The 26,068-nt window shown below is 43.1% G+C and overlaps 2 protein-coding genes and 1 pseudogene across 3 annotated transcripts; 2 read left to right on the top strand and 1 right to left on the bottom strand.

The window, feature by feature from the left end:
* The first annotated feature begins 216 nt into the window (after positions 1-216).
* Positions 217-7,509, top strand: LOC124033032 (annotated as a pseudogene).
* Positions 7,510-7,963: 454 nt separating this feature from the next.
* Positions 7,964-23,043, bottom strand: zgc:152968 (uncharacterized protein LOC564848 homolog). 2 transcript variants are annotated; one of them, XM_046347758.1, is made up of 17 exons: positions 22,855-23,043; positions 15,229-15,329; positions 13,216-14,855; positions 13,027-13,125; positions 12,659-12,926; positions 12,168-12,397; positions 11,829-11,969; positions 11,589-11,703; positions 11,356-11,427; positions 11,071-11,214; positions 10,296-10,409; positions 10,152-10,225; positions 9,951-10,055; positions 9,677-9,792; positions 9,424-9,562; positions 9,102-9,222; positions 7,964-8,705 (listed from the first exon to the last, which is right to left on the bottom strand). In XM_046347758.1, the coding sequence occupies exons 1-17, from the start codon at positions 22,902-22,904 to the stop codon at positions 8,614-8,616; spliced, it is 3,621 nt and encodes a 1,206-aa protein (XP_046203714.1). In that variant the 5' UTR covers positions 22,905-23,043; the 3' UTR covers positions 7,964-8,613. The 2 variants fall into 2 exon arrangements, with proteins under 2 accessions (XP_046203714.1, XP_046203715.1); XM_046347759.1 differs by lacking the exon at positions 22,855-23,043 and adding an exon at positions 16,371-16,454.
* poli (polymerase (DNA directed) iota) lies at positions 15,744-26,056 on the top strand. The gene is given in 11 exon segments (XM_046347760.1): positions 15,744-16,011; positions 22,288-22,422; positions 22,545-22,644; positions 22,646-22,698; positions 22,881-23,027; positions 23,286-23,522; positions 23,711-23,889; positions 24,005-24,096; positions 24,191-24,324; positions 24,579-24,787; positions 24,932-26,056. Coding segments are annotated over 10 exon segments (2,085 nt in total). The 5' UTR covers positions 15,744-16,011; positions 22,288-22,385; the 3' UTR covers positions 25,829-26,056.
* The last annotated feature ends 12 nt before the right edge of the window (positions 26,057-26,068 follow it).

Raw genomic sequence — 26,068 nt, 5'->3', positions numbered from 1 at the left:
GAAAACATCGAATCACAGTAGATGCTTCCCTGACAACTTTTCAGCAGGATAATGTCAAACTCACTAGATACTGAAAATCAAATCTGTATTCTGCTCATCTCCTCATCCAAGAATATTTGCCTGATTGACTATTCTCTCCCAAGTACAGTGGTAATGGTCTATTGAGAGCACATTTCCTTATCTACGTCTAACACACTGTCTGAATCTGTTATCACAATGGACCAGATCAGTGCAGGCAAGCCCTCTCTCCTGGCTGAGGTGCCATGAAAAATATTTTCTGGAGCTGGGTGCCAACCGATAGGCCCTGAGCTCTTTATCCCCTTAAACCAATTCACACTGCATGTTTAAAATTTTCATCCTCCCCCTCCTCCTTCCCCATCACTTCCTTTCCTCCCCCTTTTTCCCTCCTCTCCATTGCTCTGGTCTTCCCCAGCGAGGACAGGGAGAAGAGGGCAGCCCAATGAGGGTTGGATGCAGATGCAGGCTCATCGGCGGAATGGGGACCCCATTCTTGGCTGGACAGCACCATCTCATCTGGAGCACTTTCTTATAGGGCCCACCACTGACAATCCCACATTCTAATCAGATTATGCAAATGTAGACTTCGAAAAGCAACACACTGTAACCCAAACCCAGGCACTGAGAGAGAGAGAGAGAGAGAGAGAGAGAGAGAGAGAGAGAGAGAGAGAGAGAGAGAGAGAGAGAGAGAGAGAGAGAGAGAGAGAGAGAGAGAGGCCAGAGGGAGGGAGTTTGGAGGGAAGTACCAGGGATGGTTAGAGAGAGAAAGGACAGCAGAGGCAACCATTTCGAGAATAACAACTTCCAATAAATTGTGTTCACATGTATATATCAAACACTACGCACTAAAAGCTCTACTGACCACATGTACTGTATACACCTACATCCTTCACAACAACAGTAGCCAAGGACCGTTATTTCCCAGAGAAAAACTTCCACAATACCACAGCTTCCTAAAGGCTGGTATACACTGTCTATTCACCCAACCCTGACTCTGGGAAAACTCTGTGGCCCCACACTTAAACCAGCTGCCGTATTTACCTGACAACTATGCTTCTACATCTCACTTGCTAAACAGAGATAGGGGCCTATAAAATAAACTATACTGTTGTTAGCGAGGAAGTTTAGAAATATCTATTGCCAAATGTAATAGTTCGTCACACGTAGTCGTAACACAAACATTTTGAATGATGACTTCTATACACTTTTATATTTGTTTTACTTTGTTGACTTTCTCTGTTTGTTGACTATTTTCAGATTTACAATGTAGGCTTTTACCTTTCACCCCCAAAGTCCGCCGGTTTGCTCTTCTACCTGGTGGCATGAGTTAAGATGAGTACTACTATGATTCAGAGTTCAAGTTCTTCAGTTAATGATTGCTTGACTTAAATGACTAGTTTAAAAAGGATTGATTATAGACCCTGTCTACACACTTACCATGAGGCTGGCAGAGAGCATACCGGCTTAAATAATCATACAGTTATGTATCATAGGGTGCATTGACTGTGGAAACATAATAGTTTGGCACACTGAAGGCAGTCACTGGATCAACTTCAAGCCTGTATTGGAGACTCTGCTAGACAGAGGACACAATGTTACAGTGCTGGTAAACAGTGCTTCTCTGTACATAGACCCCACAGAACGCTCTCGCTTCAGCTACCAACCCTTCAATGGCTCAGTCTCTGTGGAGGATTGCCTTGAGGAGTTCATACACTTTTCCATGTACGAGATGGATCACCTGTACTACTGGCAGATCCACTGGAGACTTGATGAACTCATACAAATACAAATTCAGCTAAACATGCAGATTGTGGATGGACTGTTAAAGTCAGAGAGCGTCATGGAGAGACTGAGAGAGGCCAAGTATGAACTTCTATTAGCTGATCCCATTTGGCCTGGCAGTGAGCTGGTGGTAGAGATGCTGGGACTTCCTCTGGTGTACATGTTTCTCTATCGCCCACACCAGGGAGAGGCTCTGTGGGCAGCTTCCGGCCTACCATTCTATGTCCCTAGTGCCATGGTAAAATGAACGGACAAAATTAATTTTGCTGAGACTGATGAATTTCCTGTTCTATGCGTCACAGGACATGACAATATACAGTCTTTGGCATGATATAGATGACTACTACTGTGATGCTATAGGTGAGCTGTTACAGTATCATTGGATGAGGTAGCCACATTTGATGATAACTACAGAGTAACATAGCATAGTGTATTTATTTATATTTAAATGTCGGTTCTAATGCAAATACCACTTACATTCTACTGATTTGTAGCCAATAACAACTTGTGCGATGATAGGAAACGCTGACCTCTGGCTGGTCCGTACATACTGGGACTTTGAGTACCCCCGACCTTTCCTCCCAAACTTCAAATTTGTTGGAGGAATCCACTGCAAGACCGCCAAGTTCTTACCAGAGGTAGGCTATGGCAAAAGCACACTTACCTTAAATCAGCATCACTACAAAACATTTTAAGTATATCAACGTCAATCTGTCCTCACAGATATCCGTTTGTCTTCTCCACAGCATCCGTTGAATACACAATGTAATTCTAACTAAGCCTACAAAGTACATTATGGTCATGTTTTAGCCATGTCATGTCATAGTCATGTCAATGTCATTACGCTCTGGATAAGAGCGTCTGATAAATTATTCAAATGTAAATGTTTGAAACAGAACAATACAAAGAGCTAGATATATTCTTTCAGCAAATTTTATTTTTTGCTCGTTGAGGTCTGTGAGAATCAACCTCCTGAAGTTGTCTTGATATTGAGAATCTGTGTGGTTTCTGTGTAACTAACTTCACTGGGCCCCTACAGATGGAGAGGGTAGCTGTTTACCAACTCTTGACTTGGTCCAAATAAAATGATTACATCTTATTCCGTCCTGAGAGAAGGTCCATCTGTAAATGACATCCTAACTCTGTTTCTCTTTCTAAAAACCTTTCTTTATTTTCTCCCTCTCCTTCTAAAGAAATGTTGGCAAAATCAAATCAAATTAACCTCTACCTTCAGCCAACCAATCTCTGTGACAATGTATAGTTAGTAGCACGTCATTGATATTGTTTTTATCCATTTTTCCCTGCTTGCAACGAATGGTTTTGGTGAGTAACATTTCTAGTGTTCTGACTGTAATATCCATTGTTTTCATTCATTTCATATCATGTCCACAAAATCAAAACGAGCATAACCACGATTACAACAACGATCGCAGCCACGATTACAACAACGATCGCAGTTACAACAACGATCGCAGCCACGATTACAACAACGATATTACAACAACGATCGCAGCCACTTACAACAACGATCGCAGCCACGATTACAACAACGATCGCATATTACAACAATGATCGCAGCCACGATTACAACAACGATTACAACAACGATCACAGCCGCGATTACAACAACGATTACAACAACGATCACAGCCACGATCACAACAACCATCACAGCCACGATCACAACAACGATCGCAGCCACGATTACAACAACGATCGCAGCCACGATTACAACAATGATCGCAGCCACGATTACAACAACGATTACAACAACGATCACAGCCGCGATTACAACAACGATTACAACAACGATCACAGCCACGATCACAACAACCATCACAGCCACGATCACAACAACGATCACAGCCACGATTACAACAACGATCACAACCACGATCACAACAACCATCACAGCCACGATTACAACAACGATCACAACCACGATCACAACAACGATCACAACAACGATCACAACAACGATTACAATGCTCTCTCAGGAAAAAAAGCTTTAAATTAGGTTCTGCTTATAAAGACTTCATAGTGCCTTCATAAGCTCTACATAAAAGTGTTACTAAGCATCTATAACCGTATTCCGTGCTTTATAAAGGGTTCATAAATATTATTATTTAACATGATTATTTAATCTTTACTTAACTAGGCAAGTCAGTTAAGAACAAATTCATGTTCACAATGACGGCCTACCCCGGCCAAACCCAGATGACGCTGGGATGATTGTGCGCCGCCCTATGGGACTCCCAATCCCGGCCAGATGTGATGCCTAAGACCGCTGTGCCACTTGGGAGCAACCTACAGAAACACTTGATGAAACCCCCAACCTATAGAAACCCCCAACCTACAGAAACACTAACCTATAGAAACACCCAACCTATAGAAACCCCCAACCTACAGAAACACTAACCTTTAGAAACACCCAACCTATAGAAACCCCCAACCTACAGAAACACTTGATGAAACCCCCAACCTACAGAAACACTAACCTTGATGAAACCCCCAACCTACAGAAACCCCAACCTACAGAAACACTAACCTTGATGAAAGCCCCAACCTACAGAAACACTAATCTTGATGAAAGCCCCAACCTACAGAAACACCTTGAGGAAAGCCCCCAACCTACAGAAACACTAACCTTGATGAAAGCCCCAACCTACAGAAACACTAACCTTGATGAAAGCCCCTAACCTACAGAAACACTAACCTTGATGAAAGCCCCTAACCTACAGAAACACTAACCTTGATGAAAGCCCCAACCTATAGAAACAAGCCACCAAATCCAGAACAAATTTCTTGAGGGCTTAGCTGAGATGGTACAAAGTGAAAGAAGGTTTTTAGTGTAATTTCAGATGAAACCAAACGAACGTCTTTAGTTGTGAGGTGCTATTACAACGGGGCCATCCATGAAAGCTTAGATGCAGCCGGTCTCACATTTGATTGCCTTGAAAAACACGGTCTGGACTACAGAAATGATCTGGTGGGGCAAGGCTGTGACGGTGAGATGAGCGGAAAGCATTCTGGTGCGTCTGCACGGATTAAAAACAGTGCAAGATTAGCATTTTATGTGCACTGCAATGCACATTGTTTTGAATTTGGTTCTTGTCAATGCTGTCAAAATCAGTGCCAGAGGCTGTTAACTTTTTTTCTCTCCTGCAGAAGCTTTATAAAACTTAGTATACGTTCATCTCAAGTGGCTCGCCGTTCAGAAAGACCTGAAACCGCAGCAGCAGCAGCAGCCCGGGGAACCACGGAGACTTACGGATGTGAGGTTGGCATGCGGATACATGGCATGCCGTAAAGCTGAGGGACAGGCTTCAAGCAGTTCTGAGAGAGCTACAGGACATTGAAGAGATTGCAGAGCACTGTAAAATAAGTGTACAAACAGTGTGTGTAAAGACAGCCTAAGAGAAGCTTAAGATTTCACAACTCACTGTAGGACAGAAAAAATAATGACCAAAGTGATGGTGAAGAGCTTCCATAGAGCTGTCTTTTATCAGGTGCTTGACAGTCTCACCGCTGAGCTGCAGAGGCGTTTTTCAAAGAAGAACTGTGAGATAATGCAACGGTGTCCAGCCTCTCAACCCAAACAGTACAACTTTCTTGAATGAGGAGCTTCTGTTTGCCTTTGCTCAGACCTACGTGTCAGATTTAGAGGACCTCCTCAACATGGACGAGTTTGTGAAACATTTTGCCAGTTCTCACCAGAACCACAGAATTATGCTGTTTTAAAATCTACCAGGGATAAATTTGGCCCTTAGGCGTTCCCTCTGGTCGTGATTAACAGCTGCTCTGTGTACTAGCTAGCTGACATTCTGAAAGCATACATCCAAAGGGTTTTATCAGTTGGTAGAGCATGGCGCTTGTAACGCCAGGGTAGTGGGTTCGATTCCCGGGACCACCCATACGTACAATGTATGCACACATGACTGTAAGTCGCTTTGGATAAAAGCGTCTGCTAAATGGCATATATATATATATATATATATATATATATATATATATATATATATATATATATATATATATATATATATATATATATATATATATATATATATATATATATATATATATACAGTAGAGTTATCTTTATGGCTCTGTAGTGAAGTGAGAGGTCTACTGTCCCATTAGGCCCTGGAGGAGTTTGTGCAGAGCTCTGGAGATCACGCCATTGTTGTGTTCACTCTGGGGTCCATGATCAGGAACATGACCACAGAGCAGGCGGATATGATCGCCTCATCCCTGGGACAGATACCACAGAGCAGGCGGATATGATCGCCTCAGCCCTGGGACAGATACCACAGAGCAGGCGGATATGATCGCCTCAGCCCTGGGACAGATACCACAGAGCAGGCGGATATGATCGCCTCAGCCCTGGGACAGATACCACAGAGCAGGCGGATATGATCGCCTCAGCCCTGGGACAGATACCACAGAGCAGGCGGATATGATCGCCTCAGCCCTGGGACAGATACCACAGAGCAGGCGGATATGATCGCCTCAGCCCTGGGACAGATACCACAGAGCAGGCGGATATGATCGCCTCAGCCCTGGGACAGATACCACAGAGCAGGCGGATATGATTGCCTCAGCCCTGGGATAGATACCACAGAAGGTCAGAGAGAACCTATAGACCTACAGTAGAACATTCCCTAAGCATATTTGTTCTATTACTGGTTCTTATTTACAGCAAACCAAGTAGACGTGTTGCATCTGTCTTGTGCAGCCTGTGTAAGATACTTAAACAGTTCAATATAAAATATAATAAAGTATAAATAACATATAAATATGTCCCTGTCATGGCCAGATTCTGTGAAGGCACAGTGAGGAGACGCCTGAGACTCTGTCTCCCAACACCAGAGTGTACAACTGGATCCCACAGAACGACCTGCTGGGTAGCTATAGGTTTTTTATAACAAAGACAATAATTCATTTTTATGCCTGTTTGGTATAGTGCATAAACCAATCTACTCACCAGTGTGATGTTGAACATCATTATTTGAGACTATCTTTGGAATATCTACAATTAGGAATACTTGTTTCTGTTCTAGAAGGCCACCCAAAAACTAGAGCCTTGATCACCCATGGTGGAACCAATGGAATCTATGAGGATATTTACAATGGGGTTCCCATGGTGGGTATTCCTATGTTTGCTGACCAGCCAGACAATATGATCCATATGAAGGCCAAGGGAGCTGCTGTCATCATGGACTTCAACTCCATGCAAACCTGGGATCTTGTGGATGGACTCAATGCTATGATCAATAACCCATCGTAAGTTGTCATTTTCACAAACATTTATTTTGCTACAGAGTACAGAGTAAATGAGCAACTAGTTTGCTATCACATGAATACACATCTTTATTAAATATATTACATAAATAGAAGGCCCTATGTATTCTCGGTCATCTGAGAATTGATCAACAGGTATAGGGAGAACGCCATGAGGCTGTGCAGAATCCATTATGACAGACCGCTCTCTCATTGTTCTGGCTGGAGTTCACTATGAGAAACAGAGGGGACAGGCTCCTGAGGTTCCAGGCCCACCAGCTCACCTGGTACCAGTACCACAGCCTGGATGTGCTGGCTCTGCTTCTGGCTGTCCTGCTGCTCCTAACCCTCTTCTTCATCAAAACAGGCTTCTTCTGCATCAGGAGTTGCTGTTATGGAACCAAGTTTAAAAGCAAGGCAGAGTGACGGCTTCAGCCATATAAATACAATGAATAGAATGGACATCTCTATTCACGTCATTTATGGCATAATGGGTGGACTGGAAGCCTTTGAGTGGACACTTTGAGTGTACACTTTGAGTGTACACGTAAGAGCAGGAAATAAAAGCAGTAAGTAAAAACACCAAATGTGTTGTGATTTGTTAAATCAACTGACATTACAAAAAATACATTCCATTGCATGAGCCACATCAGTTAGCATCATTTGGATGAACATTCTATATTACCATGGAAATTATTGCGTCACAATACAAGGCAGCAATTGAGTGTACCCATGAGTTTATCAGTCAAATAGCCAGGGTTAGAGGTTCCTTGCCCGTCTGTTCATTCAATTTTGTTATTATTTCAATACTGTTACTTGACTTTCTTCCTCATCAGGGAGCAGTGATAGCCACCAAACAGAATCAGAATGTTTTGTCTCATATTGTACGTTCCATTTATTTTATTTAACGTTTGCGTTCATTGCCTGGTTGTAGAGGAAATGAAAGGCTTTACACAAGTTGGACCAGTTCTTTCAAAAGAACTGTGTTAAATAATTATTGTAATAGTTTATCCGTGACACCGAGGTTTTATGTATCATCACATAACATCTGAAAGTGTTGAGGACTGTAGATAGACTGGGGAGGGGCCCGTTTCTTGCTCACATTGAGTTTATTGGATGTTGGACTTGACTAATCTCCTCAGGTGTCACACACAGCTATGAAAGCATGATGCTGCAATTTCCATCAACCATGATCATAATAACAATAATACCCCACAACAGATTTCTTTACTGTGCTTTTACTTTCAATATATATATATTATTCTTTCCCAGTGTTGAGTGCATCCCCAAATAATAATTACATTGGCATAAGAGACTGAGAAGCATAACATTGAACAAAGATTAAACAAAAATGAATTCCATCAAAAAACTAATGTACATAACAAATATAATTTCCCACTCCAGGCCTACCCAGACCATTTGAAGAAATGAGCCAACAACACTTCCCCTTTATACAAATAAGTGACATTTTAACATACATCTCTGTGATTTCATGAATAACGAAGGTGGGCGATGCCAGTTTTATTCAGATCACCATCGTTTAGTTTTGCCATCTTCTTTGACCTTCCACAGCATGAGCTCCATACAGGCAGCAGCATCTTCTGCTGAGTCATGGCCACCCACTGGAAGAGACAGGAACAATGCCATACACACTGTTACTGCAAGACTAATGTAGGCCTGGATATATCTTACATGTATCGGAAAGCCTTGGGATCAGGAATGATTCTCACATTAGTGGATACATGTTTTAGGACTGTAGCCTCCTACGCAACACAAAATATTCTCTCAGATTTCCCTTCTCACCTGTAACGTTCCTTTTTATTAGTGTTCTAAGAACATTTTTAATGTAGTGAATGGACAGAATTGGGATTGTGAAATATTTTTCATTAAGAACATTCATGCAACATGTCTCCCTGATTTCACCATGATCAGTTTGACAGTATAATAAAAAAAAACTTTAATGACACACAGTAGATGGACATCCTCCCCACTGCCAGACTTGTTTGTGTTTGACCCACCACTCTCCTGGATGATCCTCCTGAGGTAGTCTGCTGTCAGATTGTGGAGGGTCATCTTATGAGGCAGGCCCAGGCGGTGGGGGAACGACACAGAGGTGTCCACCACGGTGCCATGGAGCAGCTGAGACAGGCAAGGTGACAAACTTTATGGGCCAGTTTCCCAGACACAGATTAGGCCAAGTCAGGACTAAAAAAGAATGCTCTAAAGAGGATCGTAGTAATGTTGTTTTATTTGATGTATCGAAAAAAAAAAGACTGATATTGACTTTCCATATCAGTGTCCATTCACTAATAAATAGTTAAATAATGCAACACAACTCACCTTCAGTGCACAGAGGTCAGATTCCAAGCCGTAGCCGATCAGTATAGTCTCAGCACTGACAAAGCTCAGTAGAGTCTCCTGAACGTCTCGGATGGACGAGCTTGTTCCCTTCACATCAGCTTCATTGATGCCTGAAAACCTGAGTAAAAGAGAGCAATAATGACTTCCATGCCATCCTTGTCAAAAATACTGGATTAAATAAAAGCAGTCTGTCAAGATTCAATATTAATTATGAAGTGTTATGTGGCCTTACCTGGTGTTGTAGTCAATGACGTCATTATCAGGTTTCACAAAGGTGTCATAGATGACCTGCAAACTGGAGTTGACAACAGTCACTCTGGCCAGCTCCAGACCTTGAGTGGTATAGCACTGAAGAAAAATAAATGTATTAGTCATACAATACACTTCACCAGATCACTAGTGTGGCAGTGTGGACATTGATATTCAAAACACACTGACCCAACCTTAATTGGCATGTCATGTAAAATGTTGCCTATGAATTCCATAATGTGACTGTTGAATCTCACCATTTCACAGTCGACTGAGAACACACCCGGGCATCCCTTGTCAGAGGCAGGCCTTGGAAGGGTACTGACAAAGCCATCCAGGCTAACTGCATCATGGACATGCAGCTGAGGGGAAGACATATGTGAGCAATACAAAATGTTCCCTGACATCTTTGACGGGTCTTCAGGAAAATAAGTGTGATGCACCAGTCATCTTCTTACCTTGAAGACTTGGCATCCAGGACACCCAGCCACACCTTCACAGCAGCTGTAGCGTGTTTCCACTCCACCTGGAACTGTACAGTAATAGCAAGTTATTAAATATCTGTATTCATACATTTAGAACATACTATAACGTCCTCTCACCCTTCTTCTCAACTCCTTTCCCATAGTGGTAGTTGCACTCCTCCTTGCGAGTGTGCTTTCCCACTTGGTTCACAGAGTAAGTGGCCCCACAACGACAGCAAATCCTCTTCAAAGCTTTTCCCCCAGAAACAAACAAAAACACAAGTTACCAATTCAGGAGTTAAACAGAGCCCTGAAAGCAAAGACATTATAAAGCTGGAGTATGCCCTCTTCTGGAATGGGGAATGATGAAAAGAACATGAAGAACAGGTCCATGTTGACTACAATACCCAAGGTAGACCAGTCCTAGTGAAATGACTCATACCACAGGCCTAAATGTAATATATGAACCGTTGAAGCCAGTTCCAATGCTTTCTTTCATTGTTCCCCTCTAAATCAGGGACTAATTCAGAACTGGGACAGCAGGTGGGTGCAATTCATTATCAGCAACAGAGAAACAGTACGCTCAGTACCTCCAGGGTTGGATTTGAATACCCCTGGCCTATTGATGTATTTTACATGCTTGCTACAGGCAATACTGTAGCTCAGTTGGTAGAGCATGGCGCTTGTAACGCCAGGGTAGTGGGTTCGATCCCCGGGACCACCCATACGTAGAATGTATGCACACATGACTGTAAGTCGCTTTGGATAAAAGCGTCTGCTAAATGGCATATATATTATTATATTATATTACATGCCTATGACCAAATGTCACATTCCAAAAGGTAAATTTTTACATTTGGTCATTACTCAGCAATATAGACCTGAACAATGCAGTGCGTCATACTGTACTCACGATCAGTGATTCCCTTTTTATAGTCTTCACGGTACAATATGGCACTGCCAGATTTCTCTGGGTGCTGAAGAGGATAGTTATTCTCCGTCAATATCTCCTCTGACAGAATGTGCTCTTTCAAACTGTCATACAATGCAACATCTCCTTCAGCAGAAAGTGAATAGGAAAGCTAAATGAGTCATGGAAGTGTCAGAAAGGCAGTCAGGATTTTGATATGAAACATAGCATAACTTAGAATAAAATCTTATCCTTTAATGAAAATGTGTGTTGAGGAATGCATGATACCATTTCCCCAAAGTGCTTTTTCATTGAGTGGAATATTTCCTTTGGACAACTGGACATTAGTTTCATTTCCAGCTGCAAAAGAACAGACAAGAAACAATTCAACTAGAGTTGCGAAGCACCAAATGTCCTTCGTTTAAATCTGTCCCACCACAACATATTTAACAATATAATACTATTGCAAGTAATCAAAAAGCTATTTAGAATACATTCACTCAGTTGCTGTAGATTCCCACCTTTGACAGAGACAGAGCTCTGGTTCTTCAGCCTCTTCAGTGCATTCACTGCAACACTCAGATACTTGAGTTTGTTGATGCTGCGATCATACACAGTCTTCTCCTCAGCAAGAGCCTAAAGTATAAATCACACTGTCACAGCTTCCAACATAAAACAATAGGTCATGGCAACAACATGTATGACAATTCCCATTTAATATAATCATGGCTAATAGAAATGTTGACTGCCCTGGGTCAAACCTTTTCAAAAGCATCTTGTACAGTGACGGACGTTTTGAGGAATTCCTCTACAAACAGGTTTACATAGCGCTGCCGTACGTCATGTGGGACTTTGGCGCTGACCTCAGGACGCATCTTGGCTTTACGTTTGGTAGGAATGGGCTGGGAGGACAAAAGCAAAGTAATGATTTTTTACTTGAAAAGCAAAACAAAAATGACCTTGCCATGCACAGTTTTTTTAGAAAAGATATGAATGCAAGCGCTAATGAAAATAATCTGCTCAGTAATGTGCTACTGTGTCAATACAAAGAAACCCACTAAAGCCATTTCATTCCACCTCTACATTATGTTGGTACTCACCTTAGCAGGGATATAGGCAGTAGGCTGAGGTTGTACAGGAACAGGTGTAACTGGAGTATGGACTGGGGTATGGACCGGGGTATGGACCGGGGTATGGACCGGGGTATGGACCGGGGTGACTGGAGAATTAGCTGGAGTGATGGGCAGAGTGTAGCTTCCCTCTGGGAGGATGAAGTGCAGGTTGTTGCCCACCTGGATGGCTGTTCCCACAGGTATGATGTTCACACAGGCTAGCAGGGAAAATATATAACCAATAACTTAGTATCATGTACAGATGGAAATAAGATGCATATAATATAGATGAAATCTTCTGATACATAAGACAAAAAATATGTACAATAGGATATACATGCCAACTGACTGGAGGAGTGCATTTTCACCTCAACATCACCCTGTTGTACTTTATCATTTACAATGTCAAATTGCAGTGGTTGGTACATTCCTCACACAAACAAAAGTATAATTTACATGTTAAAGTTATGGACTCTTACAGTTTTGCATAGTAGCTTGGTGAGTTGGCTGGTGAATGAGGTATTGAACTGGATGGTGGGTGGCCTGATGACTGGCCTGATGAGCAGGAGAAGGCAGCATCACCATTTTTCTCTGCGAGTTGGAGATGAACGCCTGGCCTCCTTTCAGAGCAGCGGACAAAACAGAGGCCCTCTGCTGCAGCTGCTGAATCTTAGAAGGGTTGGACAACTGGGGGGCTCCTCCACGGAAAGGAACGATCACCTGGGCTTTGCTTTTGCCCACCGGTGGCTGAAGGACAGGAAGGCAGTCAATTACAATAAGTAAAATTTCATGAATCACAGTTAATAAAGTCATTCATATGCTTGAGTTGTAGCCTTCAATAGTGTACCTCAGTATATCTGGACACATGGGCCACCCTCTTCCTGGGTCCTGGCAACAGTTTGGGTTTCACTGCTAACCCTGGTGTCTCCACATCCACAGCTCCTACCTAAAACACACAATGACAACATTTTCCTATCTCCCCATCTCCAGTGAACTGTACAATTAGCCTACCCAATGTCTATTTGCATGCACTTACAGGTGTACAAGCCTGGTCTGTCGAACCCTCTTCACCCTTGTTGGCTTCCTCCATGAAGATACGATAGCATTCCTCCATTGTGTCACTATCAGATAACTCTGAATACTCGAGCTCCTCAGAATTTGAATCAATAACAATGTGTTCATTCATTGCTTCCACAGTAGGCTGCTCTAAAGGTGCAGATTGTAATTCTACTCCATTAGTCCCTGACGCAGTTGGCCCATATAACAGCTGGCATTGGGTGAAACCCACAGTAGTGGCCGCTTGCTCTACAAAGTTTGCTCCCGGAACTGGACTAGGCAGGGAGAAATCAAGCCCTGGCGTTTGGCTGGGTATTTTCTGCAGACATGGCACTGATGATACACTTTGTACAGGTGACCAGTAACTCTGAGCAGAGCTCTGTGCTACTGGCTGCTCACTTCTCTGAGTCTCAATGGGGAGTTTATGGGGGGAGGAGACAGAGGGAGGGACTAAAACATTATGAGGTAGTGAAGATATATGTCCATATGAGACTTCATTGGGTTGAAGATGGTTACTGTTCTCAACACAGTTGTGGGCAAGCTCACGTTCAAGCAATCCAGGCTCTGTCATCAGTAAGTTGACATCAGTCTTAACTGGCTCATTATGGTGGCGTGTCTGTAAGGATGATAGACTCATTTTGAGAGTCACAGGTTCTGGGACACAGTTGTTTTCCACAGTGACTTCAGCCTCTTGGTAACAAACTATTCTCTCACTTTCGCTCCTCAGGTTTTCCAAGCATTTGGACAAGTCATCGAATACACTCTCAGCACTGGGTTCACCATCATTTCCCCGACTAGCGGAAACACTAGATAGGCCATAAGTGTTGAGGTTATCATCTTTCACAATCTCAGACACTGCAGGTGGGGATAGGACTTCGACTACTTCAGGACAAGGAGTGGACACAGGAAGTGGAATACTAAGTGGAGCATGAGCCACAGTAGGAACAAAAACAGGGTGGACTTCCTCTTTGATTTCCTGTGATTGGTTTGTGTTGATCTTACAGGGCTTCTGAGCCCGACACTTCTTTCTATCGCTCTCCAGAGGTGGAATATCAATGATGAGGACCCCTTCTTCTTCTTCAGAGTCATCAACTAGCTTGTTACTACTAGCTGGTGAGGCAGTGAACTCTTGAGAAGGTGGCTTAGTTTGGTCCTCCTTACAAACATTCTCTCTAGTCCTCTTCACACCTTGCCCACTTCTCACTTTCTGCTCATTACCTGGTTTGTACTCAGAATAACCACTAGATCGCAAAGAAGCTGAGAAGTTGGACAAGGGGTCGTATTCCAAATCAGTCCTGGGTTTGGAGTTGTCAACCACATACTTCCTCCGGGCAGGAGAATAGACTGGAGTTGACTGCCTGTGTTTAGACTTTACACTATTTCCATTCAGATCTTTACCTGGTGTTTCAGATTTGGCAATCAAGACTTTCTTGGACCCTGTTCTTTCACTGTCCACCTGCACAGTTTGGTAACGAGATAATCTCCTTTGCTCCTTCTCAACCTCATTCTTAACAGTCTCAATTTCTTTGTTGATCCTCTCCAACTCCAAAAGGCAAGGGTCTTTGGCTTCATTGACCTGTGGGACTCCATTAATGGAAGTGGAATGAGTTTTCCAAACACCTGTTCATGGAGAAAAAGTAAATAGAAAACTGATGTCATTAAGAAGATCAAACGACATAAGATTACTACACACATGCCATACTATTTTTCCAAAGTGAATTTTATTTTATTTTTTAAATGCAGCCACCTCGCATAATTCCTTACAACATGGTCAGGGCAGGTTGATGCGCTGCAATTAGGTTATAGGCAGACTTGAAAATAAGTAATCCGGTTTCAAATTGATGGGCTACTGCCCATTTCCACTTGAGGATGTAATGTGGCAATTAACAAGTATGCCTTTTTGGAAAACTATGGCAAAACTAAAGGCAAGCTGAAGAAAAAAAAATACTTCGGGGAATGGGTATTAAATTAATTACAATAATACCAGACTGACCTGCTGCTGTTACCGGTGACCCATAAAGGGTGTTGTCAAACATTCCTCGCTCGTCTTTGTCATGCTTGTACAGACAGTGGGGCCGCTTACAGTGGTCACGTCTGAAAAATGGACAGTCTATTTCAGCGAAGAACCCAATGGAAGACAACATCGACTACTTATAATGTATCTGTACTCCGGCTATATTTAATAACATTTATTCACGCGTGGTCGCTTTCCATCAATTGTCCACTCACAACACTATACACCTGTCATGACGTCAGTGCTACGTGAGTTTTATAGCATCAGTCGTGGCGCGGGACATTCTGTCAAAAAAATTTAGTGGACTGCCATGCGCAATCATTTAAATTAATGATGATGATGATCATGTGAAATAAATTCGCTGTGGTAAAGAGTCAAGCTAGAACATTTGAAATTAATTGACAGGGAATCCACCTGTAATTGATAAAGCTTTCCCGAGGCCTAAAACACAAATATGCCTAGTGGCTGGTGCCACCAAGTGGCTATGCCTGTCTTTCTACTCTGGAAATACTTCAGAACTGTAGGTGGTGCAAACGCGCTTGTTGCTGCTCAAGCCAACGAACCCAGAATCAGAAGAAGACATCCAAGAGACGTTCGTGTGTTGCGTGAAAAATCGAAACACTCAAACATATTCATATTAGATGTTTGAGTACATCAGAATGTTCTTGTTGTTTAGAAATGGACGTGGGTGTTGAGGACATTGATGAGGATGAAACTGACTGGAACAGCATTTGCTCGGACTTTGTTCAACCCCCCATGTTGGTAAGAAAACAACACAAGTGACACCAAATGACGGAAGCCAATTGCTTTGCTTACATTGCATGTTTAAGTGTAGTGAATAATAAGTGTGTAATGCTATACTCCGTGTGTAAACAGTGTTTGCCTACCATTTTCGGTTACTGTAACACTCCTTGGTCATGACTCTGTTCCATTGCATTAATGTTACACAAGAGTCATTGGACGAAGGCGTTCCCGAAGGGGAAAGTTTTGTTAAGACCCCTGATTCTCGGTTTGAACATTAACATGCATCGCTTGCACTACGGTTTTGGAAGCATACCGGACCTTATTTCATATCAGCGAGAAATAATTTTCAAAAAACAAAAGGTTAAATTGATACACACCTTGTTAATGTTCCCACACGGCAATATATCCATGTTACAGCGCTTGTTTACGGAAGACGAGGCTATCTAAGCATGCTCTGAACACCTGTGTGTAAGTGTAACTCGGGAAGTGTAGTTTCCTCGTATGGGGGCACCCATAGCTATATGGATCTGTGCAAAACCGCTACAGTAAGTGTATGTTTTCTGTGTGAATCATTTTTTTTCTCGCTGATGAAAGATAAGGGCCATATGCTTCGAAAGCAATATTGCAATAAATTATTTACGTTTCTAAACGTTAAAACACAACGTCAATATGGTAATTCACACGAGGCAGTCGTGGGTGAAGCTAATGGCTGAGAACCATAGGGAGAAGGCAGAATGTCGCCTAGAGTTTGAGAGCTATTGTACCACCAACTGAATGTTGCTCTGCCCAGACTACCCTAGTCCAGTGGTTCCCAACCTTTTTCCTTACTGTACAACCAACTGAATTGTTGCTCTGCCCAGACTACCCTAGTCCAGTGGTTCCCAACCTTTTTCCTTACTGTACAACCAACTGAATGTTGCTCTGGCTAGAGTACCCTAGTCCAGTGGTTCCCAACCTTTTTCCTTACTGTACAACCAACTGAATGTTGCTCTGGCTAGAGTACCCTAGTCCAGTGGTTCACAACCTTTTTCCTTACTGTACAACCAACTGAATTGTTGCTCTGCCCAGACTACCCTAGTCCAGTGGTTCCCAACCTTTTTCCTTACTGTACAACCAACTGAATGTTGCTCTGGCTAGAGTACCCTAGTCCAGTGGTTCCCAACCTTTTCCTTACTGTACAACCAACTGAATGCTCTGATCTGGCTAGTACAACCAACTGAATTGTTGTACCCTAGTCCAGTGGTTCCCAACCTTTTTCCTTACTGTACAACCAACTGAATTGTTGCTCTGCCCAGACTACCCTAGTCCAGTGGTTCCTAACCTTTTTCCTTACTGTACAACCAACTGAATGTTGCTCTGGCTAGAGTACCCTAGTCCAGTGGTTCCCAACCTTTTTCCTTACTGTACAACCAACTGAATGTTGCTCTGCCCAGACTACCCTAGTCCAGTGGTTCCCAACCTTTTTCCTTACTGTACCACCAACTGAATTGTTGCTCTGCCCAGACTACCCTAGTCCAGTGGTTCCCAACCTTTTCCCTTACTGTACCACCAACTGAATTGTTGCTCTGCCCAGACTACTCTAGTCCAGTGGTTCCCAACCTTTTTCCTTACTGTACAACCAACTGAATGTTGCTCTGGCTAGAGTACCCTAGTCCAGTGGTTCCCAACCTTTTCCTTACTGTACAACCAACTGAATGTTGCTCTGCCCAGACTACCTTTTTCCTAGTCCAGTGGTTCCCAACCAGTGGTTTTTTCCTTACTGTACAACCAACTGAATGTTGCTCTGGCTAGAGTACCCTAGTCCAGTGGTTCCCAACCTTTTTCCTTACTGTACAACCAACTGAATGTTGATCTGGCTAGAGTACCCTAGTCCAGTGGTTCCCAACCTTTTTCCTTACTGTACAACCAACTGAATTGTTGCTCTGCCCAGACTACCCTAGTCCAGTGGTTCCCAACCTTTTTCCTTACTGTACAACCAACTGAATGTTGCTCTGGCTAGAGTACCCTAGTCCAGTGGTTCCCAACCTTTTTCCTTACTGTACAACCAACTGAATGTTGCTCTGCCCAGACTACCCTAGTCCAGTGGTTCCCAACCTTTTTCCTTACTGTACCACCAACTGAATTGTTGCTCTGCCCAGAATTGTTGCTCTGCCCAGACTACCCTAGTCCAGTGGTTCCCAACCTTTTCCTACAACCAACTACTGTACCACCAACTGAATTGTTGCTCTGCCCAGACTACTCTAGTCCAGTGGTTCCCAACCTTTTCCTTACTGTACAACCAACTGAATGTTGCTCTGCTAGAGTACCCTAGTCCAGTGGTTCCCAACCTTTTTCCTTACTGTACAACCAACTGAATGTTGCTCTGCCTGTACCCTAGTCCAGTGGTTCCCAACCTTTTCCTTACTGTACAACCAACTGAATGTTGCTCTGCCCAGACTACCCTAGTCCAGTGGTTCCCAACCTTTTTCCTTACTGTACAACCAACTGAATGTTGCTCTGCCCAGACTACCCTAGTCCAGTGGTTCCCAACCTTTTTCCTTACTGTACAACCAACTGAATGTTGCTCTGCCCAGACTACCCTAGTCCAGTGGTTCCCAACCTTTTTCCTTACTGTACAACCAACTGAATGTTGACTACCCTAGTCTGGTTCCCAACCTTTTTCCTTACTGTTGCCCAGACTACCCTAGTCCAGTGGTTCCCAACCTTTTTCCTTACTGTACAACCAACTGAATGTTGCTCTGGCTAGAGTACCCTAGTCCAGTGGTTCCCAACCTTTTTCCTTACTGTACAACCAACTGAATGTTGCTCTGCCCAGACTACCCTAGTCCAGTGGTTCCCAACCTTTTTCCTTACTGTACAACCAACTGAATGTTGCTCTGCCCAGACTACCCTAGTCCAGTGGTTCCCAACCTTTTTCCTTACTGTACAACCAACTGAATGTTGATCTGGCTAGAGTACCCTAGTCCAGTGGTTCCAAACCTTTTTCCTTACTGTACAACCAACTGAATGTTGCTCTGCCCAGACTACCCTAGTCCAGTGGTTCCCAACCTTTTTCAGTTACTGTACAACCAACTGAATGTTGCTCTGGCTAGTCCAGTGGTTCCCAACCTTTTTCCTTAGTCCAGTGGTTCCCAACCTAGTTTTTCCTTACTGTACAACCAACTGAATGTTGCTCTGCCCAGACAGTGGTTCCCAACCTTTTTCCTTACTGTACAACCCATGTTGCTCTGCCCAGGTTCCCAACCTTTTTCCTTACTGTACAACCAACTGAATGTTGCTCTGCCCAGACTACCCTAGTCCAGTGGTTCCCAACCTTTTTCCTTACTGTACAACCAACTGAATGTTGCTCTGCCCAGTTCCCAACCTTTTTCCTTACTACCCTACCCTACCCTAGTCCAGTGGTTCCCAACCTTTTCCTTACTGTACAACCAACTGAATGTTGATCTGGCTAGAATACCCTAGTCCAGTGGTTCCCAACCTTTTTCCTTACTGTACAACCAACTGAATGTTGCTCTGGCCAGAAGTCCAGTGGTTACCTTTTTCCTAGTCCAGTGGTTCCCAACCTAGTCCAGTTTTCCTTTTTTACTGTACAACCAACTGAATGTTGATCTGGCTAGAATACCCTAGTCCAGTGGTTCCCAACCTTTTTCCTTACTGTACAACCAACTGAATGTTGATCTGGCTAGAATACCCTAGTCCAGTGGTTCCCAACCTTTTTCCTTACTGTACAACCAACTGAATGTTGATCTGGCTAGAATACCCTAGTCCAGTGGTTCCCAACCTTTTTCCTTACTGTACAACCAACTGAATGTTGATCTGGCTAGAATACCCTAGTCCAGTGGTTCTAGAAATATAAAGCCCTTTACTTTCATATCACATCAAAAATAATTTCACACCTACTGTCACTGTTTTAACCAGTAGCAGCCAAAAGTATTGTTCAGTGACAACATGTTTCCGGAGGCCTTCTTCCATTACACACAGGTTTTCAGAGCATGCGAGGTGGCGAATTAGCACAGGTGGCCCCTTTGTCTTCTGTCTGTCTTCCATAAACACACGTTTAGCCCCTCCAGCCCCCCCCCCCCGAAATGTTTTTATTTGAATGGGTCTTATAGAATAAATATATTACCTTAAAATGTGCCATGAACACAACCAGTTAGGATGTTTTCATCTGATTGTCAAACAAATCACTTCACAAAGTAGTTTACCTTCGTACGTTCATCCAAAATGATTCCAGGATGCGAACAGTGCACTGCGCACCTGCCAACTCTCCTTCACTCATGCGAGTGGTTGAAACTATCTTACTGGAGAAAGCATCCAAGCAAGGGAAACAGTGCCCCTCTGTCTTACTAAATGTATCTGATGCTGTCTGGCCAAAAAAATTGTATTATATGCCATATTCTTTTTGGCCAGACAGCATCAGATACATGGGCTACACATATGTTGTTCTTAACTGACTTGCCTAGTTTAAATAAAGGTTAAATAAAAATTTTAAATGAATGTCCTTTGCCTCAATGATGATGTCAGTATTATCATCATCACCTGTCTTTCTTCTAAAGAAGTGCGTATTGTATCCCCATAGAGTCTAAGGGCCCGAGGCTGGGTTTCTACTAAACTAACCTGGTCAAGAACCAGGGTTCCCTAATATGGGCAACCCTGGAGAAGTTAATTGTTGAAAAATGGCTAAATAGGGGTGGAGACCCAGTGTAATACGGTGACGCCTCGGTACACATCAAACCAGTCAAATGCCTTGCTTGGATGGAGCTCCAATGGTGCTCACTAGATGAATGTTGTAGGTGCAACAGTGCCTGATGATTCTTTGGTGAGGATGGCCAGGAAATCGCTGATTTTAAAATCCCATCAAAATATGTTGATGTATGCAATTTTATGTATAGAGCACATCACTCTAGTGTCTAATTGGTATATTGTAATTACTTCGCCACCATGGTCTAGCAGGGTAGCCTAGTCGTTAGAGCGTTGGACTAGTAACCGGAAGGTTGCAAGTTCAAATCCCCGAGCTGACAAGGTACAAATCTGTCGTTCTGCCCCTGAACAGGCAGTTAACCCACAGTTGCTAGGCAGTCATTGAAAATAAGAATTTGTTCTTAACTGACTTGCCTAGTTAAATAAAGGTAAAATTAAAATTGCCTTACCGCCTTTTCTTACCTCATTTGCACAGACTGTATATAGATTTGTCAACTGTATTAATGACTGTATGTTTGTTTATTCCATGTGTAACTCTGTGAGGTTGTATGTGTGAAACTGCTTTGCTTTATTATTGGCCAGGTTGCAGTTGTAAATGAGAACTTGTTCTCAACTTGCCTACCTGGCTAAATAAAGTAAAAATACATTTGACAAATTCTAACAAAACAGAATTATGTTTTTCTTCCAGGCTTTCATCCATTTTCTGCATACATATAGAACAACTCTCTGCAAAATGTGACCTTCCCTGTCTGAAAACCATGGCGAATATTACACGTAGCACCAATGGGCATGGGGGGGAGGGTTCTTGAACCGTAAAGTCATATCAAAAATCTTGCCGCTGGGAGCCAGAAAACCATTCAAACTGTTTTTGCAAGAAAAAATGATCCAGACCTCCAAAGGAGGTGTGACAGCGATGCGATATTATTGGAGGTATGGCAAAGCAAGATGACTACTACTAAGCTAACATATGAAATTGTTTTAAGATGGTCATAGCAAGGATATTTTAGCTATTTTATTTTAGGACCCTTGTAGGTATATAAATAAGGACCCCTGTAGGTATACAATTTTTTTATTTCTTTATTTATACATTTTTGTTATGCCTCAAGTGGAGTATTATTATATATATTTTTATGCTCAACTCATGAGGCCCCTTGATGATGTGAGGCCTGAGGCAATTGCCTCTTCTGCCAAATGGTAAGTCCGCCAGCGCCTCTAAAGATGTGTATCAATTTAACCTTTTGTTTTTTCTCCCTGATATGAAAGATGAGGTTCTTATGCTTCCAAAACTGTACCGCAAGCAGTGCGTGTTAATGCTCAGACATGACATCTGGGCTCTTATCAAAACTTCCCCATACAGAAGACGCATTCGTCCAATGACTTATGTGTAATGTAATTGAACTGGGAGTCGTGATCAAGGGCTAGGAGTACCCCTGAAGTACCCCCTCGTGCATTTTACCAGTAGGTCTATGGTCTCATGAGTCTTCTCATGTATCCCCTGTGGATAGGCCGAGGACCCCTGGTTGGGAACCACTGGTGTAGTAGCTCTTTCACCTGTAATTGTTCTCACTATGAAACTGCCCTTCTCTCTTTCAGTGATCCATGGGGGCAAATATTTCAGTAAGGTACCTGCACCACCAGTACAGAGAGTCATCCTGCATTTTGACCTGGACTGTTTCTATGCCCAGGTTGAAATGATCCGCAACCCAGCACTGCGGAAGGTGCCTTTAGGTGATTTATTTGACATACTATTTCTATTTGTCTCCTATTCTTTGTCTAAGCTTTTACTGTATTGTTTTTCAACATGTTAACGGAAGCACTGGTTGCATAACTTCCCTCTGGACTCCTTGTAGGTATTCAGCAAAAGTACATCATCGTCACCTGTAACTACGTGGCCAGGGACCTTGGTGTGACAAAGCTGATGTTAGTGACAGATGCCAAAGAGAAGTGTCCTTGTCAAGGGAGAGGACCTGACACACTACAGAGAGACATCTTACAAAGTCACAGGTAATCAACTCAGTAACTCTTGAAAGGAGTTAACCACCACAAACAGCTAGAACTGTGATGATCTCACAAACATCAGATTTATCATTTTTATAGCCACAGTGTTATGCTCTAATGAATTCTACCTTACTATCAATTTTTTGTTATGGAAAAACTCACCTGTTTCTGTGCTTTCCTCCATTTAGAGTTGCTGATGTCGTTCTGTCCATTAGTAGAACGGCTAGGGTTTGATGAGAACTTCATGGACATCACAGAGATGGTGGAGAGGAGGATGGAACAGACCCCAGAGTCTGCTCCCTATTCATACGAAGGCCACGTTTACAATCTTGACAGTGAGTAACTTAAGGTCTAGCAGCATTCAGGCTGGGGACTTATGAAACCAAGATATGGGTTGTGAAACAACCTGTGAAGCTAAATGTATAAACATTTGCATTGCACTTTCAGTTTCCTACATTTAGAGCCACTGTGGGTTTGGATTCATAACCTTAGCCTTTAGTTATTAGAAATTCCATGTCTACATCCTAGCGATCAGGTTGAGATGATGTGAAATTTAACTGTGAATTGTGTATCTTTTTGTTTTGTTTACTCAGCCTCGGATGCCAAAGTCATGGTACACCCTAGACTAGCGGTAGGCTCACATATCGCAGCTGAACTGAGAGCAGAGATCCACAGCAAGCTGGGCCTCACTGGCTGTGCGGGCATTGCTACCAGTAAGCTGCTGGCCAAACTGGTGGCGGGTGCCTTCAAGCCAAATCAACAAACCACACTGTTGCCAGAGAGTGTGAAAGACATTATGGGCAGTCTAAATGGTTTACGTAAAGTACCAGGTATAGATTTGCGCTTTATTCCTAATTTGAAACTCAGCAAGTTATCCAAGTCACTACATGAAGTAGAGTATAGTGGTAGATTATCCAACCTGTTGTTGATCCATGTAGTCCTAGTCGTAATCACCTCTGTAACTGTTGTCATGCCATTCAGTGCTTTACCTTTCTTTACCCATTATGGCCCATTTCAGGAGTAGGCCAGCAGACTGCTAAGAGGCTTCAGGCCCTAGGATTGGTTGGTGTGCAGGACCTGCAGCTCTTCCCATTGGCTGACCTGGTGAGGGAGTTTGGAGTTTCCACTGCTCAGCATCTCCAGAACCTGGCTTTGGGCATTGATGACACTCCAGTCACCCCCACTGGTGCTCCACAGGTGTGAGATGATAACTGATCAATACAATAATCAATTTTCAGCTAATACTGTTACAGTGCACATATTGATATGTCTTTCTGTATTTTTTTTCTCCCGGTCTTCATAACATACCAAGTCTCTTAGCAATGAAGACTCCTTCAAGAAAGTGTCCTCAACCAATGAAGTTTGGCAGAAGGTTAAAGATTTGTTGAGTAGCATTTTAGACAGGTAAGCATAAGGTTTGAATTGCAAGGTACAGAAATGGTTGAATTTCCAAGTAGTGTTTCTGCTCTTACGTTTAACTAAGCTGTCTTGGTTTTAGGATGCATAAAGATGGCAGGCAGCCTTTGACCCTTCGACTGACCATCAGGCGTTACTCTGCAACCAACAAGTGGTTCAGCCGGGAGAGCAGGCAGTGTCCCATCCCCAACCACATTGGGCAAAAGATAACCTCTGGTACCTGTTAAATAATTCTCTCACACATATGGAGTATATTTTGTCTGCAAGCCATTAGGAATTGAAACGGCCAATGTACTGCCAATGGCTTTAGCAAATATACAGTAGCTATTGTTTAGTACCTACTGTACTGTGTATCTACATTTTAACTGTACATTAATTTCTAAGTATGGATTTCACAGATCTTGAATGGTAGATCAGTTACTGTGCATTTAGCAACTAACACCACTTAAATCTGCTGTGTTATTTGTCAGGCAACTGTGATGCCTTGGCCCAGCTGGTCACCATGGCCATGAAGCTCTTCCACAAGATGGTGGACACCAACACAGCCTTCCACCTCACCCTCCTCAACGTGTGCTTCAGTAACCTGCAGGCCAAGTGTGCTGCTGTCAGCAAGGGATCCATCGCCTCCTTCTTCACACACAGATCTCCTGAGAAAACACAGGCCTCCTCTCGGTGCCAGGTAAGAAGACCGGTGGATGTCACCCATTAGAAGTAAACTAGTATCTCTGTCTCAGGCTTTACCCTGCCATGTGTACTCCTTATGTGTCATCTTTATAATTCTGAAAATGTGCATCCTTTCTCTTTCTCTCTTCTTCCCCTCTAGGAGGATCTGTCTCAAAGTGTGCTTGGTAACCTCCGTGGACAGGCTGGATATGATGTTGAAGGTAAGACAGAGGAGTTGACTGGTCAGGATGCATCACACTGGATACCAGACATACCTAGCAACCTTAAGATCAAGCCTTACACACAGTCAACAATGCATAGCCCTGAGGCCTCCCAGCAGCGGCCTATGGTGGGTGAGTGCTGCATAGGTGGAACAGTAGATGATAAAATGACCAACAGTCCTGGAATGACAGATGTTCATCCATTGCCCCCCAACATTGACCCTGAGGTGTTCAGACTCCTGCCTGAGGACATCCAGAAGGAACTGTTATCAGCTACCTACCCAGAGACCACCCATGGCCTCCACAGCCGTGGCACTCAGTCCGTCAGACCCACAGTATCTGATCCAGCAGACAGAGCCCACTCATTTCACCACAACCATTCAGAACAGCCTGCCTCTTCCTCTCAGCCTGCTGCATGCAAACTTAATGACTCATTTCACAGCACTCCCATAGACCTAAGAGAAAGTGTGAAGGGCTTTGACAGACAGCCCAATGCACCGACAACCAACAACCAACAAGAACACACAGTCTCCTCCCTGCACTATTCACTCACAGACCTCTTGGAGGAGGGAAACTCCTCTACAGGCCTTGTGTCACAGAGGCAGTCGGCTGACTGTGGTTTCCCAGGAAGTGTGGACCCCAAGGTGTTCTCAGAACTACCTCCAGAGGTTCAGAGAGAGCTACTGACTGAGTGGAGACAACAGATACCTGTCCTTAAGATTTCCTCCTCTTTGAAAAAACAGGGCAAAAGCCCCCTGGCCAGGGAGAAGAAGGCTCCAGCTAAAAGCAGTCAGGCTAATAAATTATCGAACTATTTCAAACCCAGCTCAGGTTAGAATGTGTCTGTTATATCAAAGGTCACTATGTGGTGATTAAGAATTTGGACAAATATTAAAATAATTATCTTATTTTTAGGATGTTCAGCAAGTGAGATTCATACAGTTATTTTAGTCAATACAAATATAAGGAATTGAATGTTAAAATATTATTTTTTTCAAACTGTGTTTTACATTTGTAAACATGGTAATGTTCCAAGAAATATGTAAATAAAGATAATTTCCTTATTTTATTGTACA

Source organism: Oncorhynchus gorbuscha, linkage group LG04 (assembly GCF_021184085.1).
Source record: "Oncorhynchus gorbuscha isolate QuinsamMale2020 ecotype Even-year linkage group LG04, OgorEven_v1.0, whole genome shotgun sequence".
Taxonomy (NCBI): domain Eukaryota; kingdom Metazoa; phylum Chordata; class Actinopteri; order Salmoniformes; family Salmonidae; genus Oncorhynchus; species Oncorhynchus gorbuscha.
This window is presented reverse-complemented; position numbering and strand designations above follow the sequence as displayed.

Excerpts from the sequence above, each read along its gene's own strand:
- zgc:152968 (XM_046347758.1), bottom strand. The coding sequence starts at position 22,904 with ATGGACAGAACGACATCAGCAACTCTAAATGGAGGAAAGCACAGAAAC. Across the intron at positions 14,856-15,228 it reads GTCACCGGTAACAGCAGCAG|GTGTTTGGAAAACTCATTCC; the intron begins GTCAGTCTGGTA and ends CTCCATGAACAG. Across the intron at positions 13,126-13,215 it reads CAGACCAGGCTTGTACACCT|GTAGGAGCTGTGGATGTGGA; the intron begins GTAAGTGCATGC and ends TGTGTGTTTTAG.